At 42.2% G+C, this 14128-nt stretch overlaps 1 protein-coding gene across 2 annotated transcripts; it reads right to left on the reverse strand.

Annotated features, from left to right (window-relative positions):
- Positions 1-1577: 1577 nt before the first annotated feature.
- On the reverse strand, positions 1578-12743 carry LOC112989845 (pancreatic alpha-amylase-like). Of its 2 annotated transcripts, none has more exons than XM_064515829.1 (11): positions 12708-12743; positions 9027-9242; positions 7212-7358; positions 6672-6869; positions 5097-5327; positions 4094-4227; positions 3878-4000; positions 3684-3783; positions 3486-3607; positions 3265-3390; positions 1578-1876 (listed from the first exon to the last, which is right to left on the reverse strand). In XM_064515829.1, exons 1-11 carry the CDS (start codon positions 12726-12728, stop codon positions 1687-1689), a joined length of 1608 nt encoding a protein of 535 aa, XP_064371899.1. In that variant the 5' UTR covers positions 12729-12743; the 3' UTR covers positions 1578-1686. The 2 variants fall into 2 exon arrangements, with proteins under 2 accessions (XP_064371899.1, XP_064371900.1); XM_064515830.1 differs by lacking the exon at positions 12708-12743 and adding an exon at positions 11880-12067.
- Between the last annotated feature and the right edge of the window lie 1385 nt (positions 12744-14128).

Consider the following 14128-nt stretch of genomic DNA (forward strand, 5'->3'; position numbering starts at 1 on the left):
TCCCACCCCCACCCCCAAACCCGCAATTCAGGCCGGGTCCTTTCGCAGCAGTCGATGTCTCGGTCCAAGCAGCGTTTTACGTCCACCTCGTAACACTGCCTCGTGATTTCTGCCTCCGTTCTGCACGCGATTCCAGCATTGGGCGCAGAACTACGGCTCGACCTTTGAGGGCTTCAGCCGGCAAAATGCTCACTGCCTCCCAGCATCAACGAAAACTGGATCCCAAAGTGCTTGCAGGCACAGGCACCTCCCTCTCCCTATTCGGCACGTTCTTGCCTCCTGTTCCTTCGTGGACTCCCCGGGGCCACGCGTGTCAGGTCCATCGCTTGCCACAGTAGATGGAGCGGGTTGAGAAAAAAACAGCAACCTTCACGGCGAGAGTGAGTGCTGCGCGCTGGGTCAGGCAATCTCTGAACAACAGCCAACGTGGCATCACCCGCTTTCCAAGGGTTGTAGCTCAGTGCCAGCACAGCTCCCACACACAGGGCTACGCTGACCCAGCGAGAGAGAAAGAGCAGGCGGGGCCAGGCTGTTTCAAAGGTGTGGGAGGGCTCCCCGATCTGACCCCGGGGGGAAAAGACAGGTGTGCAATGGCTATTAGCTGCTGCTGCTGCAAACCAGCCTCTCCTCCTCCTCCTCCTCCTCGCTCCTTCCACGTGGGGCTCCCCAGCCTTGGACACCTTTCCGGCGAGCAGCTCCGAAGGCTGCGGTCGGCCAGCAGGCCCTCTGCCCGCGGCAAGCTGGCTCTAGCCACCCCTACCGAGGGAGATGGCAGGTTCAGCCCCGGGCCAGGGACACGGCCTTTCCCCGGGCTCCCCCACCACCACTACACTGCCAAACGCCCTGAGCCCCGTCTGAGCCAATCCCTCCCCAGCGCAACCGCACACGCTCCCTGCCTCCGGAAAAGGGAAACAGCCTTTCAAAGTGTACCTTGTGCTCAAAATCAGTCACTCTTGCAATGGCCTTTGCGGATTGGGTCACGCCAAGTGCTTTCTCCCAAGGAGGCATTTTGCTTTCAAGCGGCGGTGGCACGCTCACTTTTACCCGGGGATTGCCTCATGGCTGACGGTAAAATTGTGGCGGCTGCCCATTCTGTGCTCAGGCTCCGTAAGTAGGCGAGATATTACACAACTGTCAAACGCAATGCACCGTGGAGATGGTGCTGAGCTTATGCCGCTGGCACGATGTCTAAGCGATGCCCGGACACGCATCTCGCTTCACGTGCCCCTTTGCAATAGCCACCGTGAGTGTGAGTTTGGAGCAGGCCGCTGGCATCTGCCGAGGCAGACGCTCTGTTTGCTTTGCCACCAGAAAGGCACCTCGTTTTGGGGTCGATACACACCGCTAGCAGCTGACTGGCCGCAACGTGGCCACTCCTCAGCACGTGACGCGTGTGCATGCATCGGCCTCGGAAATAAGCCCTTTGAACTTACCCAGGCTTTCTTCCCTGCTGCTCCTGCGCTCTGGGAAGCACAGGGTCACATTGCCAGCACATCCTTAAAACCTACCATTGCCCTGCCACTAAGTATGGCGTGAGAAAGTCACAATCCCATCCAGTAAGACAAGAAGCATCACTCTTTCATTTAAAGCCCATTTATTATTTGCTAGATCTGGAGAATCACTCATTCGTGAATACAAGGCGATTGCACACATGCAGACCAAGAGCAGAAACACCTTTCACTTGAGTTACAATTTAGCATCAACGTGAATTGCAACAAATGGGTCTTCATCGCTGTTACTAATCTGGAAATAGGCCTTGCCATCACTGGAAACGTACACCTGTTTTCCAGTACATCCGCTGCCCTCCTTGTCTCCAGAAATAACATCGCAGTAGGTACCAGCGGGCAGCCCGGTTTGCAAACTCTGATTCAATTCCCTAGGTGAAAACAAGTGAATGCTCTTTAGGCCAGGTTTTCAAAACAGGCCTTTCAACCCGCCTCGAGCACTTCCGAATCTGATGCTAGCCCATCACTCTGAAGGGCAATGGGATGGGAGAGAGCTCTCGGTTTATCCCTGTATCACCCCCTACCCTCTCCTTTTGGCCCTCTGGACCAGCAACGCAAGCGCAGGAAGCTAACTCAGGCTGCAGGGATACCACCAGCCATCAAAAAAGGAGTATGGGACAAAACCAAAGGGTTCACCGGGCTTCGCAGCAGGACACACGCTGTTGGCAGTGATTAGAACTGGGACTGTCCAGCCCATTCAGGTTGGATGGCAGGAGAGAGGCGAGAGCGTTGCCTTTTCACTCCCAGCTGCCAAAACTTCAGCTGCTGCTACTCCGACCCGTGGGCATCACTCTAGCCACAGCTGTAGTTTCTCAGAGAGAGACAGAGAGAGAAGGTGACTAGCGCACCACAGACACTAACAGGCCATTTCTACACCTTCAGATGCTCACTTCCGATGCCTAAGCCTTAGCTTCTGTATGGTCACATCTCCTTCACCTGACTGTCTATCAACAGTGATAGAAGTTCAGGTATTGTCTCCAGGAACTTCAGAACTAAAATTCTAGAACTTTAAACCGTAGAATGTGATTTTCATTTTTCATTCCCCATCCCCCATCCTTCTTACCAAACATAATTTACCTTTTTTTAGATTATCCCTTTTCTAGGTCTCAGAAACTCTTAAATTTTTCAGCTAGCACCCTGCTTTTTTAGGAACTTAAAAGTAATCCAGGAATAGATTCTCTGGGTTTTTTCTATTTCTGACAACACAGTAGCCTAGAAGAACATACCGAAATAGCCTAACAAACAATCAGCCCTAACAAAACTCCTCCCAAGTCTTTGCAGAAGATCCGAAAGCAACTGTTGTGGTGGACAGGACCCAATCACTGCATTCTTCAGTTCCTCATCTACCCTGATGTATTTCTAGTTATTATAGATCTGAGCTAGTCCTAGAAGTTTTTCTCTCAAACCATCTCACCCAAATTCCTTAGTTACACAGTTTCTAAAACTGTCACTTTTGGACCATTTTGGACCAGGGCCATTTGTCTGAGTTGCCAAGTTCCCTCATCTCTGTAAGTCCAGAAATTGCTGGCTGACCAAGCTCTTCCGTGCTGGATCCAGCTTCCCAAATTAGGAACTAGAAAGAGCAGAGTACATGGCTTAACCTAGGACAGTGAAGAGTGCTCCCGGTAGAGTAGAAAACACTAACTTTAAACCATCAATAAGCAAGACAGAACTGTTAAAAAGCTGTGATGGATCTCACAAGAAGTTATAAAGGTTTCTCTGCTGCTTAGAATACTAATTCTATTCCTCTTCTACTTACCAGTCATCATTATTAAAGACGATGAATCCTTTATTACCACGTCCAAAAGCCACTTGATTGCTCTTGTTGTCCCACCAGTTTGAGAAAGCCTCACCATCCACCACGTTACGGAAGATAACCATGTTCCTGAAAACAGAAAGAATGAAATCCATTTACTGCTACTGAAACATCTCCACTCCAGTGGAAAATATACATGCAAGTAGCTGTTTATATTGCTTTACCGGATTTGACGCCAGCGATGCTCACAGATCCAACCATTTCCACAAGTGTTGTCTGAATTAATGGTAACATTTTTGATTGATCCATCTGGGTGGCTAGGTGGACCCACCCAATCATTAATATCCTTCATGAAAAATCAATATACAAATCGTAAGTATTTTGCTTGTTTGTATATTCATTGACAACTGTTATAAACTTACATTTCCATTTTCAAAATATCTTGGCCAACGAAAGCTTGACATCACCCGCGTGAATCCATATGGATGAGCCAGCATGAAACCAACTGCCATTTTGTAAAGCCTGTAAGACCACAAGGGAGGAGACATGGAAAGGCACATCATGCCAGGGAGAAAACCCACCAAAGCAGCATCACCCAGGCAACGGCGTCTCTTACCTGGCATCCCAGAAGGTTAGAATCGACGCTCCACCAGCCCCGTGCCCCCGCTGGTTATCGTGGTTGTCCACAAAGACCAGGGCTCTGTCGGAAGGCACAAAGCCCCAGCCTTCTCCCCAGTTCCTAGACAAAAAGACAAAGGCTTGAGGCTACCCTGTCCAGCTGCGCATCCGGCTGCGGTATCCCACAGAAGTCACAGGGAGGTGTCACCCTTACTTTAAGTAGGCCATCTTTTCGCCATTCCACTTGCGGATCACGGTCCCCAGTTTTGCACCGTATTTGAATTCCGTCACTCGGCCGTTTCCAAAGTACTGGCTGCCTGTGATCGGCTCTCCACCCAAGTCAATTACCTGGTGGAGCAAAGAGAAAACTTTCCTTTTAGCTAACAAAGATGTAAAGTGAACTGCCCTAGAAGCTGTTCTATGAAAGAATAATGATTTGAGCTAATTATATTATTCCACTTACTTTCAAAATTGCATTTAAAGCTATTTTATTTCTTTTTATCCCAGCCCAGCTGTGATTACTTTGTTTTTATCTCCACCATCTACCTCATTACCCTCATTGATCACTACAGCATAATTAAGCCTTGGGCCATAACAACTTTATCTTTAGTCTAGATCCCAGTGCTATTGGTTCCAGCACACGGGCCACCTCACTTCTTATTTTCATGATATAGCTAAAGTATGTTGCATTTTTTGTACCTTAGACCTTATAGGTAACACAATGATTTAATAAAATATGTCTAGTGACTTTAGCTTCTGCTGACTGAAACCAACAGTTACTAGTTTCTCAGCTCTTACTAGAATTTGTTACTGATATGTAAAACAAATTTTGAATTTCAAGAAACAGTGATTATGCCATCTTCTGTTGCAATTTATGTACCTGGAATACAAAAAACAGAGTGAAATCATCTCTTTCTGAAATCAGTCAAGTTCTTACACTAACTTAAATGCAGTAGATTTCATCTCAATTGAAATTTCCAGGTTATCAGCTCAGAAGCTCCAAAACTATTGAGGCATTTTGCATGTCAATGCCCATTAGCAGGTAGATCAGAGATCTGAAAATGTGGCTACTAAATCTTAACATCTATTTCTATAGATCTTCAGTCTGATAGGTGCTCAGTCCTAGCTCAAGCAAAGCACAGCTTCAAGGGCAGGACCGAGTCTACAGTGTATCTACAAAAATGTACCTGTAAGGTGAGTTTAAGAAAATTAATTACCTCCTGGTAAATGAAAGGTTTAGATCCTGGAGAAAACCACTTAGTATTTAGATTGTGCAGCTTGTCTAAAGTTGCCTTCAAATCCTCAGGCCACATATGCTTGGCAGCATCAATCCGGAAGCCTGCTACCCCAATATCAATGAGGTAGTTCATGTATTCTGCAATTTTTGACTGCACGTAGTCCTTCTCCAGGGCCAGATCAAGAAGGCTAACCAAGCGGCAGTCACGGACCTATAAAAAAAATTTGATATGAAATATTTTTCATCTAACAAATGATATACAGTGATCTAAATATATTTTTTTGAATTTTGTCTATAATACAATACCAAAATAAAACTTCCACTAGTCATTGTCTACTATGCATATTTTACGCCTCCAACAGTTATTTACATCTACACAGCAGGGGCACCAAGCAGTCTGCATTCACCCAGCCCGCACAGCTGTAAGTGCGGAAGAAATACAAGAGAGAAACATAACATTAAATCTACTATCAGCTTTTTAATGCAAGTATTGGGCACAAATGATGTATTATTTTTATTCCAGTGTATTAACATACAGATTCGTTACTCTCTTCAATTGCATCCATTTCTTCTTTACTGCAGGAAAGACTTCTAGAAGTGATATTTCAAAATTTTAAAAAGTCCTGAGTTATATAGCTTTACTAAACGTTAAACCCTTTTTTCCCTGGACCTTTTTTTGTTTTTGTTTCCTGTAAATACAAAACAATGGGCATGGACTTTCATCAAAACAATGTATTTTAGAAAAGCATTTCAGTACATTCACTATATGTTTAATAACTTTTACAGTGGGTTTCCACAGCTACGCATATCCGCTTGGAGAGAGGGACCTCAGCCTGTATCACAACATGTACTACAGATCTGGCATTTCAGATGCTCCTCAAGAACTGCTCAAGATTCCTTGGACATTTAAAATCCCCCCTCTTTTATCTCCCCCAAAACCCTCTCTCTTAAGCTTAGATTTAAAGAAGATTAAATACATCTGAAGGGCACAAGACATGTTCAAGAAAAGTAGCTATCTATTTTTCTAAAATAATTACTTGCTCTGTTGTAATAGTGCAATCCTGATCTTATAATCTGCCATATAGGAACAGACAGACTTCTTATCTGCAAACCAGCAGGTCTTTCTTAAGAAGGGGAATCTATAAATACAAGTTTAGCTTGCCAGATGTTAGCCTTATTATTTTTCTTTTTGAAATTCTAATTTCTCTCTCCCGAATTGGAGGCCAAAGAAATCATCCACATAATAAATGAGGTAATTAATAATAATATTAACCTTTTTTAAAAAACACAGAATAATCCCTAAATAAATTTTAAGAACTTTAAAATTGTCTTTGTAAAGTACCTAAGCTCATTGTCTGTATCTAAAAAGGTAGAGCTATTCTTATTAAAAAATGGAGCTCACATTAGTAATGCTGTTCTGATCAACCTCTATTTTTAATTAGGCTGGTTTTCCATGGGACGTTTCATCTTTTTTGTCTGACAGTAAAGAGGAGCAAAGAAATAATAGTTCAAGAACAGACAGACATGAAAAATACATTTACAGTTTTAGGTTTACCTGAGATACGTCATGATAATTTTCAATGTCTCCACTTCTAGATTTACATTTACCATCATTAAAGTCCCAGCCAGAGTATGGCACAGCTGGAAAATCTTCAGTGTTTGCATTGAAATAGCTTCCACAAGTAGCATGGTTGCCAGCACCAGCAGTAGCTCCACACATATGGTTGATTACTGCATCCACATAAATATGTACCTAGAGAATAAAATTCATAATTCAGCTTGGGGAAGCTACTTCCCACAGCACCACTAACTAAATAATGTTGTCTTGTTCTTATCTCCTGTCCTATCCACCTACTTCTGCTCACTTGCTTCCCCCAACATGCTCTGTATTTAAAATATTCCACTTTTTTAAAAATTGTCAGACAGTTTTCCTAAACCTATATAGCAGTGGCGGTACAACATGCATGCCAACAGATAGACAAGTAAATGAAACAAACAACAAACACCTCTGCTCCAAAGCTACCACATCATCCTTTCTAAACTTCCTGGCATCTATATCCTTGCACTACTAACACAAGGTTTTCAAAGCACTTACTCCAACATTGTTACATCTGGTCACCATGTCTCTAAATTCTGTTTCATTTCCAGATCGTGTGCAGAGCTTGTAGCTGACTGGCTGGTATCTTTCCCACCATGGTTGCCAAGGATCAGTAATGATAATATTTTCATTTGGAGGAGAAATCTGTAAATAAAATGGTGTCTCCTGGTAATAGGGTACTGCTTATGGTTTACTTAATGTTTGCTCAGTAGTGTTAGAGGAAGAACACAAAAATAGAAAATCACATCCCTTTAATCCAAGAAGCTCACAATACCTAGCCCACACAGATCTTCCATATCCTCTACTCCCACTGTAGTCAACTGGAAAAAAAAGACTTGGGTCCAGACCTTCGGCAGGTTAAAACATACCATAAAATGATGTCTGTGGACATAGGTCCCTAATCATGTTTGGGGACATGGACCTGAAATCTGAACAGTTAAGTCATTAGAAATAGTCCAAAGTCAGGAAGGAACTGACTATAAAACAAGAAACTGAGGTAACATCTTTAAAACAGATCTGACTTTCTTTGGTAATTTTTGTAATGTTTTGGATAGAAGCGTATATGCAATGAGACTTCTCACAGTTCCCAGATAAGCTTTTTCCCTTTATGGGCTCTTTCCAGAACACCTTTTGGGCAGCAAGCTTTTGCTGCCATCTCCAAGTCTCTGGGCATAACCATCTGATCCTACCATTTCATGTACAGATCTCTGGGTTACAGCTTACTTTACATCCACAACTTTGGGACAAGCTGAGTAGCAGTTTGCACCTGTAAATACTTTCTTTCTGAAAGCCATGGTTTGTTACATGACTGTCACAGTCAGGAGTTATAAAGGAATGCAGGAGTATACTGTAGTTTGAAAAATTGGTTTCAAAATCAACCAGGCCTGTGACTCTGGAAAGAAGGTTGCAAAGAAAGGATGTGTTTTTTTAAAAAATCACAGGAAAGTTCTTAGGCCAACCTTTTAACTCCCGGGTTACAACAGACAGGCAGGCAGGCTGCTGTGGCACTCTTTCATCAGGTTTTCCAGAGCAAGCCAGCAAACAAACCGAAACGCTGTAATAGGTTACCGCTCTCCGGACAACACCACAGCCACCTGCCGCCGCTGGCTCCGCTGGAACACGTGCCTGTCCCATGGCTGCCCCACATCCCCACCACCTCGCCTCCTCCCCAGCCCAGACTTGCTTTCGGCTCATTTCTGCCTGCTTACCCCACATACCTGCAAGGCAGGGCCTTTTAATGGCTTACTCTGACACTAGGCTTTAGAGAGAAACCTGCCAGTCTGGGTGCACACAGTCAGCAGCCTAGGGAGTTTTTTGTTTTCTTCATTGCTGTTTTTTTTTGTTGTGTGGTTTTTTTTTTTTTTTTTTTTTAACCTTCAGCATCCTGGTACTCTCTCTAGGAGCTCTTTTTCTCTGTCATAGTTTCATTTTATGTTTGTCTAGCTCTTAAAAGCTTTCCTTGATTTAAATAATATCGAGCAGATAAACAGAGATATGTGAGATAGGGATAACAGAGATCCTTCTTTCTATTCTTCACAGCAGTAAATAAAGATTTAGTCGGCAATCTGAAATTTTAATTCATCCAAATGAAACAGTACAGAAAGCAAAACATATGCCTTTTGGAGTGATGAAGTAAACTCACCCTTACACGATGATTGCCTAGGAATGTATTTGTAAGCATTTACTACCCCATTACCAATTTCTATTTTTCTTTCCCAAAACATGTCCTTTGTTAAATTGAACATTTTGCTCTGAAAAACAAGTTATCATCTATGAAGCAATTTTACTACCTACTGCTAGGAAACAACATACCTGAACTCCTCCAAATCCATTAGGAGCTAAATAGCGTTCGCACTCGAGAGCAATATCGGCCCAGCGCCATTCAAAGAGATGCACAATAGCTGTCCTCCCGGGCTGAGTGTTGGGGTTGTACTGGGCCCCGCAAATCCCTAGAACTAGCAGAAGAAAATGGATACCCATCGTGTCTTCTCTGATCAGTTGTGCTCCTCTTACCGCCCATTTATGTTTCTGCAAGAGGGTAAAGTACACATTACAAAATACACATTTAAAAGCAACAACCTCTCTCTGGCATCTTATTTGTTTTACTTTACTTAACTTCACCTGATTGTTATTTTGTTTGAGAATTGGTTTACCTAAACTATATCAGCTTCCCATGCTAATGGTAACTTAGCCTTTCTGAAGTTAAAATTCAGGCATTGTCTAGTACAGGTTGCCTCTGGTGTATAAAAGTATTATTATTATTATAATGCCCCCCCCCATACTTGACTGGCAGAGGAGTAGTTACAGAGACTGAAACAGACATTTCATTTTCCATTTTAATGCATAATACTTTATACCTCTATTTATCCATAAGAGGGGTCTTTTTTCCAGTTTGTGTTACGATGACTTGCACATGTTGAGACATGGCCTTGGAGAAGTGTTGCACATCTTATAGTGAGTTGTCAACAAAACCCAGATATTTTGGAAGTTTAACATATGCAGATCTGTCATTCATGATAATTGTCATTAACGTGCAAGCACTAATCATAGAACAGCCCTCACATACAGTAGATTACTATGCTGACTCAAAACCAAAAGCAGTAAATGTTTAACCTCTGTCCCTACTACTACTTGTGAGGAGACATTCTTCGCCCAGAGAACATAACACAGGGGCACACAGGACACTGCAAGTGCTGTGAAGCTCCATAACCAAAGAAGTCTCCTTCTCAACGCCCAGGTGTGCAGAGTTCTGCAGAGGTACCAAAGAAACTCTCCAAAGGAGGAAAACAAGTTGCATGACCTTCTGCTAGGCTAGGTTAGTACCACTCTACTACCAGCTCACATCGTATTGCCCTATATATACCAACACAGATGATGAGCCTATTAAAATCTCCTCTTTTTTTCTCTCATCTAAAGAGAGACACTGCTTGGAACAAACTGGAAGTTAGTGACTCTCAAGGTTTACATTAGACTATTTAGAATCTTGTTTTGCAGTCTTGATGTTTAGAAGTTGATTTAGAGGGTCTGAGATACGAGCAAGTCCTACAAGATAAGAGAGACATGTCACAAGCAAGAGGTGAACTACTTTCCTTAAATAACACAGCACAAAAGCTTGTTACTTTCTCCTAAGCCTCTCTTCTTTGTCAGAAGCTATTAAAACAGAAACAACACAAGGCAATGAAGGACTAATGAGATTTTGCGTGTGGTGTCATGGGAGTCACCAAACACAAATACAGGGGGCCTCAGGTTCGCTGTGAGAAGAAAAAAAAATGCATCCTCTCCCGATTTAATATACAAATACATTTGAGAATGTACTGCTGAAAGCTCTGATCTGCTACGACACAGATATCCAAACACAGGTTTATATAAAATGCTAAGTGAATTCTACAAAACAACCCTCGTATTTTTATTTCAAGCAAAGGAAGCACATCTCTCGGTCTGCAAAGCTACACTTCGGAGTGAATTCAAGTGCAAACCATGCCAGTTTATATAGCGCAATTCCTGCTTCCAGATCCTGTTGCTATCAGCTGTCAGTGTATTTCTCAGGGCAACCAGAGTTATTTAAAATGAATCATATGATAAATTTAGGTTGTTTTACTACTAGTGACCAATTTTAATGAAATTAGGAACTTGGCAATTTTTTTGTAAAGTATACAGACAAGTTTCAGCCATAAGCAGTTGTCATCTGCGTGCTTTCATTTCTGTGACAGACTGTTTCTTTGCCCTGATTGAAGAACATACATTAACAGAGAAAGAGCTCAGAGAGTTCCATCTTCTCCGACGAGAGAAGCCATTTATCAGCTTGACAGTGCCAAGTCACGTTCAAACTACCCTCCAAGTTTTTGAGTCAGATTTCCAAGCAACTTTTTTCTTTTCTAAATCAGGGTGCTGGATAATCAAAATACTGTCATTACTTTCACACATGACACACAAGTGGCTCACATTGCAGTTTCGGTCATTGAGGGTGAACTGAGACCTTCAGTTTTGCCTGTTGCTTGGGTGCTTAGGCTATGATCAACAATAGTTGGGGGATTTTACCTGTAAGGGAGCATATCCATTTTCTTTTGCTTTCACAAAGTGAATAAAATAGCTTAACTGTCATTTTATCTATACAAAGCAGTAAGAATAATATATTTTGACCAGACTGTCTCCAAGGCCTAGTGTTTGAAGAGAAGGCTCTATATAATTTAATAAACAAGGGTTTAAAGCCAAGATCATTTTCAGGTTTATTACAGTCCGTGAGCCAAATTACGGAGCAAGCAGATAAGCAAATGTAACCCCAGTTCCAGGGTCAGACAGAAAGACACCGTCATTGCCATGCCCCAGGCAGCATCCATTTATTAGGCCAGTTTTATTTCAACGCACATCAAACTACACAAGCAACGCCTAACTGAGCTGAACGGCAATACATGAGAGGTTTAATGCAGGCCTACTGAAGCTTCGGATGTTAAAAAGGCTGTAAAAGGAAAGTAGTTTAGCTTCCATGGGAACTTCCAGCCTCTCCCCACAGAACTTGTCAGCAGCTGCGTATTTCATACAGACATAGCAATTCTGCTTCCTTCTGACAATCTTTGGAAACACTGCACTGTCCCTTACAAACGGGGCCTTTTCAGCACACGTAGGAAATAAGCATACATAAAATACATTGGATGCCTTGGTACGTACGTTTGGGGGCTAATCTGTGTCATTTTCAGGAGATTCCAGCATCTTCCCGGCAGCTCAGAGTGCAGCGCAGCAGAAGGCAGTCAGGGCCAGGGCAGAGGAGCCCTGCGGCAGCGGCGGCCGCCTGCCAGGGCAGCGGCAGCGCGGCCTCCTTGCTGCCGCCCTCCCCTGCTCCAGCCTGCACCGCAGCTCACAGAAAGCGCCCGAGGGCACGCCCCAACCCCTCAGCCCCACGTCAGCTTTGCTGTGCAACTGTGCTATTTTAAGAGACTGTTATATGCCTAAATAAAAACTGCTTAAAAAATAAGTAACACATTATTGTGTTAATTCAAGATAAAATTGCATTCTGGAATACCTTTAGTCTTAGCATTTGAGAAAGGAAGTATCTGTTTTGTTTTGCCTTTTTTTTTTTTTTTAAAAAAAAGTGTTTTTGTCTTTGATTATAGCACCATCTGCTGCCATCCTATTCCAGCGCTTTGAAAAATATTTCTCATTTATGTAATATTTTAACAGCTTGGCTCTGTACGTGTCACCCAATGTGGATATTAGGAAATACCGCATGCTTTGTGTATTATGTAACTTTTTATGTGCAATAACCTGAGTAACAATGCTTTTTACAGTGGCTCCATCGAGGTACAGACTAAAACCGTCCTAGCACAAGGAAGGGTTCCACCTCTTCAAAGGCAACACAGGACTAACTAGTATTTTCTACCTTACTGTTGCCACAGTGTCTGTGCTATACAAAGTAACAAATGGAGCCTGTTACCTTATTGGAATAAACATTTCTCTTCTCTAGAACTAATCAGCACTGCGACCACAATAAATACATGCCTGTATGCAACTAGATCTCATTCAAGAAGCTGGCTCCTAGCCTGGAGGAGATGACTCAGGCAGCGGTCACAGGATTTGAGCTACCTATTCCTGTTCTGTAACAAGAGGAGAAACAAACTACTTCAGTAAACAAAAGTATTCACAAGGACAAATGTTTTCTCTTTAGTCTTGTTTCAACTAGGAAGATACATTTAAGCAATAAACTAGAACAGTTGAACATCACTTTTCTTTACTGTTTCCTAGGAAATTTTCAATTTGACATTAGGCCCTCTCTTAGCTGCCAGCTTTCGAAGATGTGAAAGGTGTAACACATGCAAACTATGCAATACTTGGAAAATTCACCAAGATATTTAACAAGTTACTAGTGTGATAAGGATAATTTAGCTAGTTTCTGAATAGAGACCACCTCCACTTTGCAAGTAATATTATTTGTATTCTCTCAAAACCAAAATTTCTTTTCACTGTAACAGTGTGAAGTCCCTAGAAATTCAAAAACAAAGGTTTGAGGAAAAAACACTCATAAGACTGGCACTGGAGAGGAGGCCTTATAAATCAAGCTCTTGCTGAACACATTGAAGAAATTTGCACACTTTTATTATTATTATTAAATCAAGCAATCCACTTTGCACCAATTTAAACTTGTCACAGATCTGTTTGGAATTAAAAGCGATTAATGACCTTCTGACTCTGGCTTTCAAAGAAAATTCTGACAAGTCGCACAAAGTCACATACAGAAAATCTGTTCTAGTTTTCGACGTTGCAATATCTTTGCTATATCAAGGAGTCAATTCGCACTACAGGACTATAGTAAGATTCTTGATTGTTACATTACCTGAGTCAGCCGCACCGGCAAACTTATAATGCTATGAGTATATTCAAAAGTTTAATTAAAATAAGAAACGTTCACATTTAAAGTTGGTGTGTCTATATGTCAGTACTTGTTGAAATGGATTGTGAAATAAGCCTGTGTTTGCTGCTCCTGTGCGATCTAGGAAGCAGCCCCATATGACTTGTTAAAAAAAAAGCAGTATCTTCGCCTAAAATATCAAAGAGAAAACTGAAACATATTCTGAAGAGCATAAAAGAGTATACAAGAAAGAAGGTGGTTTAAGGAAGTGGGAGCTTGCGTCTGGTGTTTTTTTGTTTTTTTTTTTTTTTTTTTTTTAAAGAGGCTTCTCTCAACTGGATTGAGAACATTTTTTTGATAGATTAATGGAGGGTGGGGGAATATTCTACCTGTTCTCTGATAACGCAACACTGACAAACAAATAGCTTACCTTTATTTACTCCCCTCACATTATTTACAATAAAATGACCACAGAACTCTCAGATTTGTTAGGGTTTTTTTCCTTAACTTCTTCCTTTCTCTCTTTTGGGCATCAGACTCTTTAAAAAGTTCTCACACACTGTCAGAGGAAGTT

The sequence above is a fragment of the Dromaius novaehollandiae genome, chromosome 8 (assembly GCF_036370855.1).
Source record: "Dromaius novaehollandiae isolate bDroNov1 chromosome 8, bDroNov1.hap1, whole genome shotgun sequence".
In the NCBI taxonomy this organism is placed as follows: Eukaryota; Metazoa; Chordata; class Aves; order Casuariiformes; family Dromaiidae; genus Dromaius; species Dromaius novaehollandiae.

Bases quoted from the DNA above. Each gene is read 5' to 3' on its own strand.
- LOC112989845 (XM_064515829.1), bottom strand. From the start codon at position 12,728: ATGAGATCTAGTTGCATACAG. The intron at 5,328-6,671 runs GTAAACCTAAAA...TTTTTTTTATAG, and splicing joins ATTATCATGACGTATCTCAG to GTCCGTGACTGCCGCTTGGT. The intron at 3,784-3,877 runs GTAAGAGACGCC...GTGGTCTTACAG, and splicing joins CTAACCTTCTGGGATGCCAG to GCTTTACAAAATGGCAGTTG.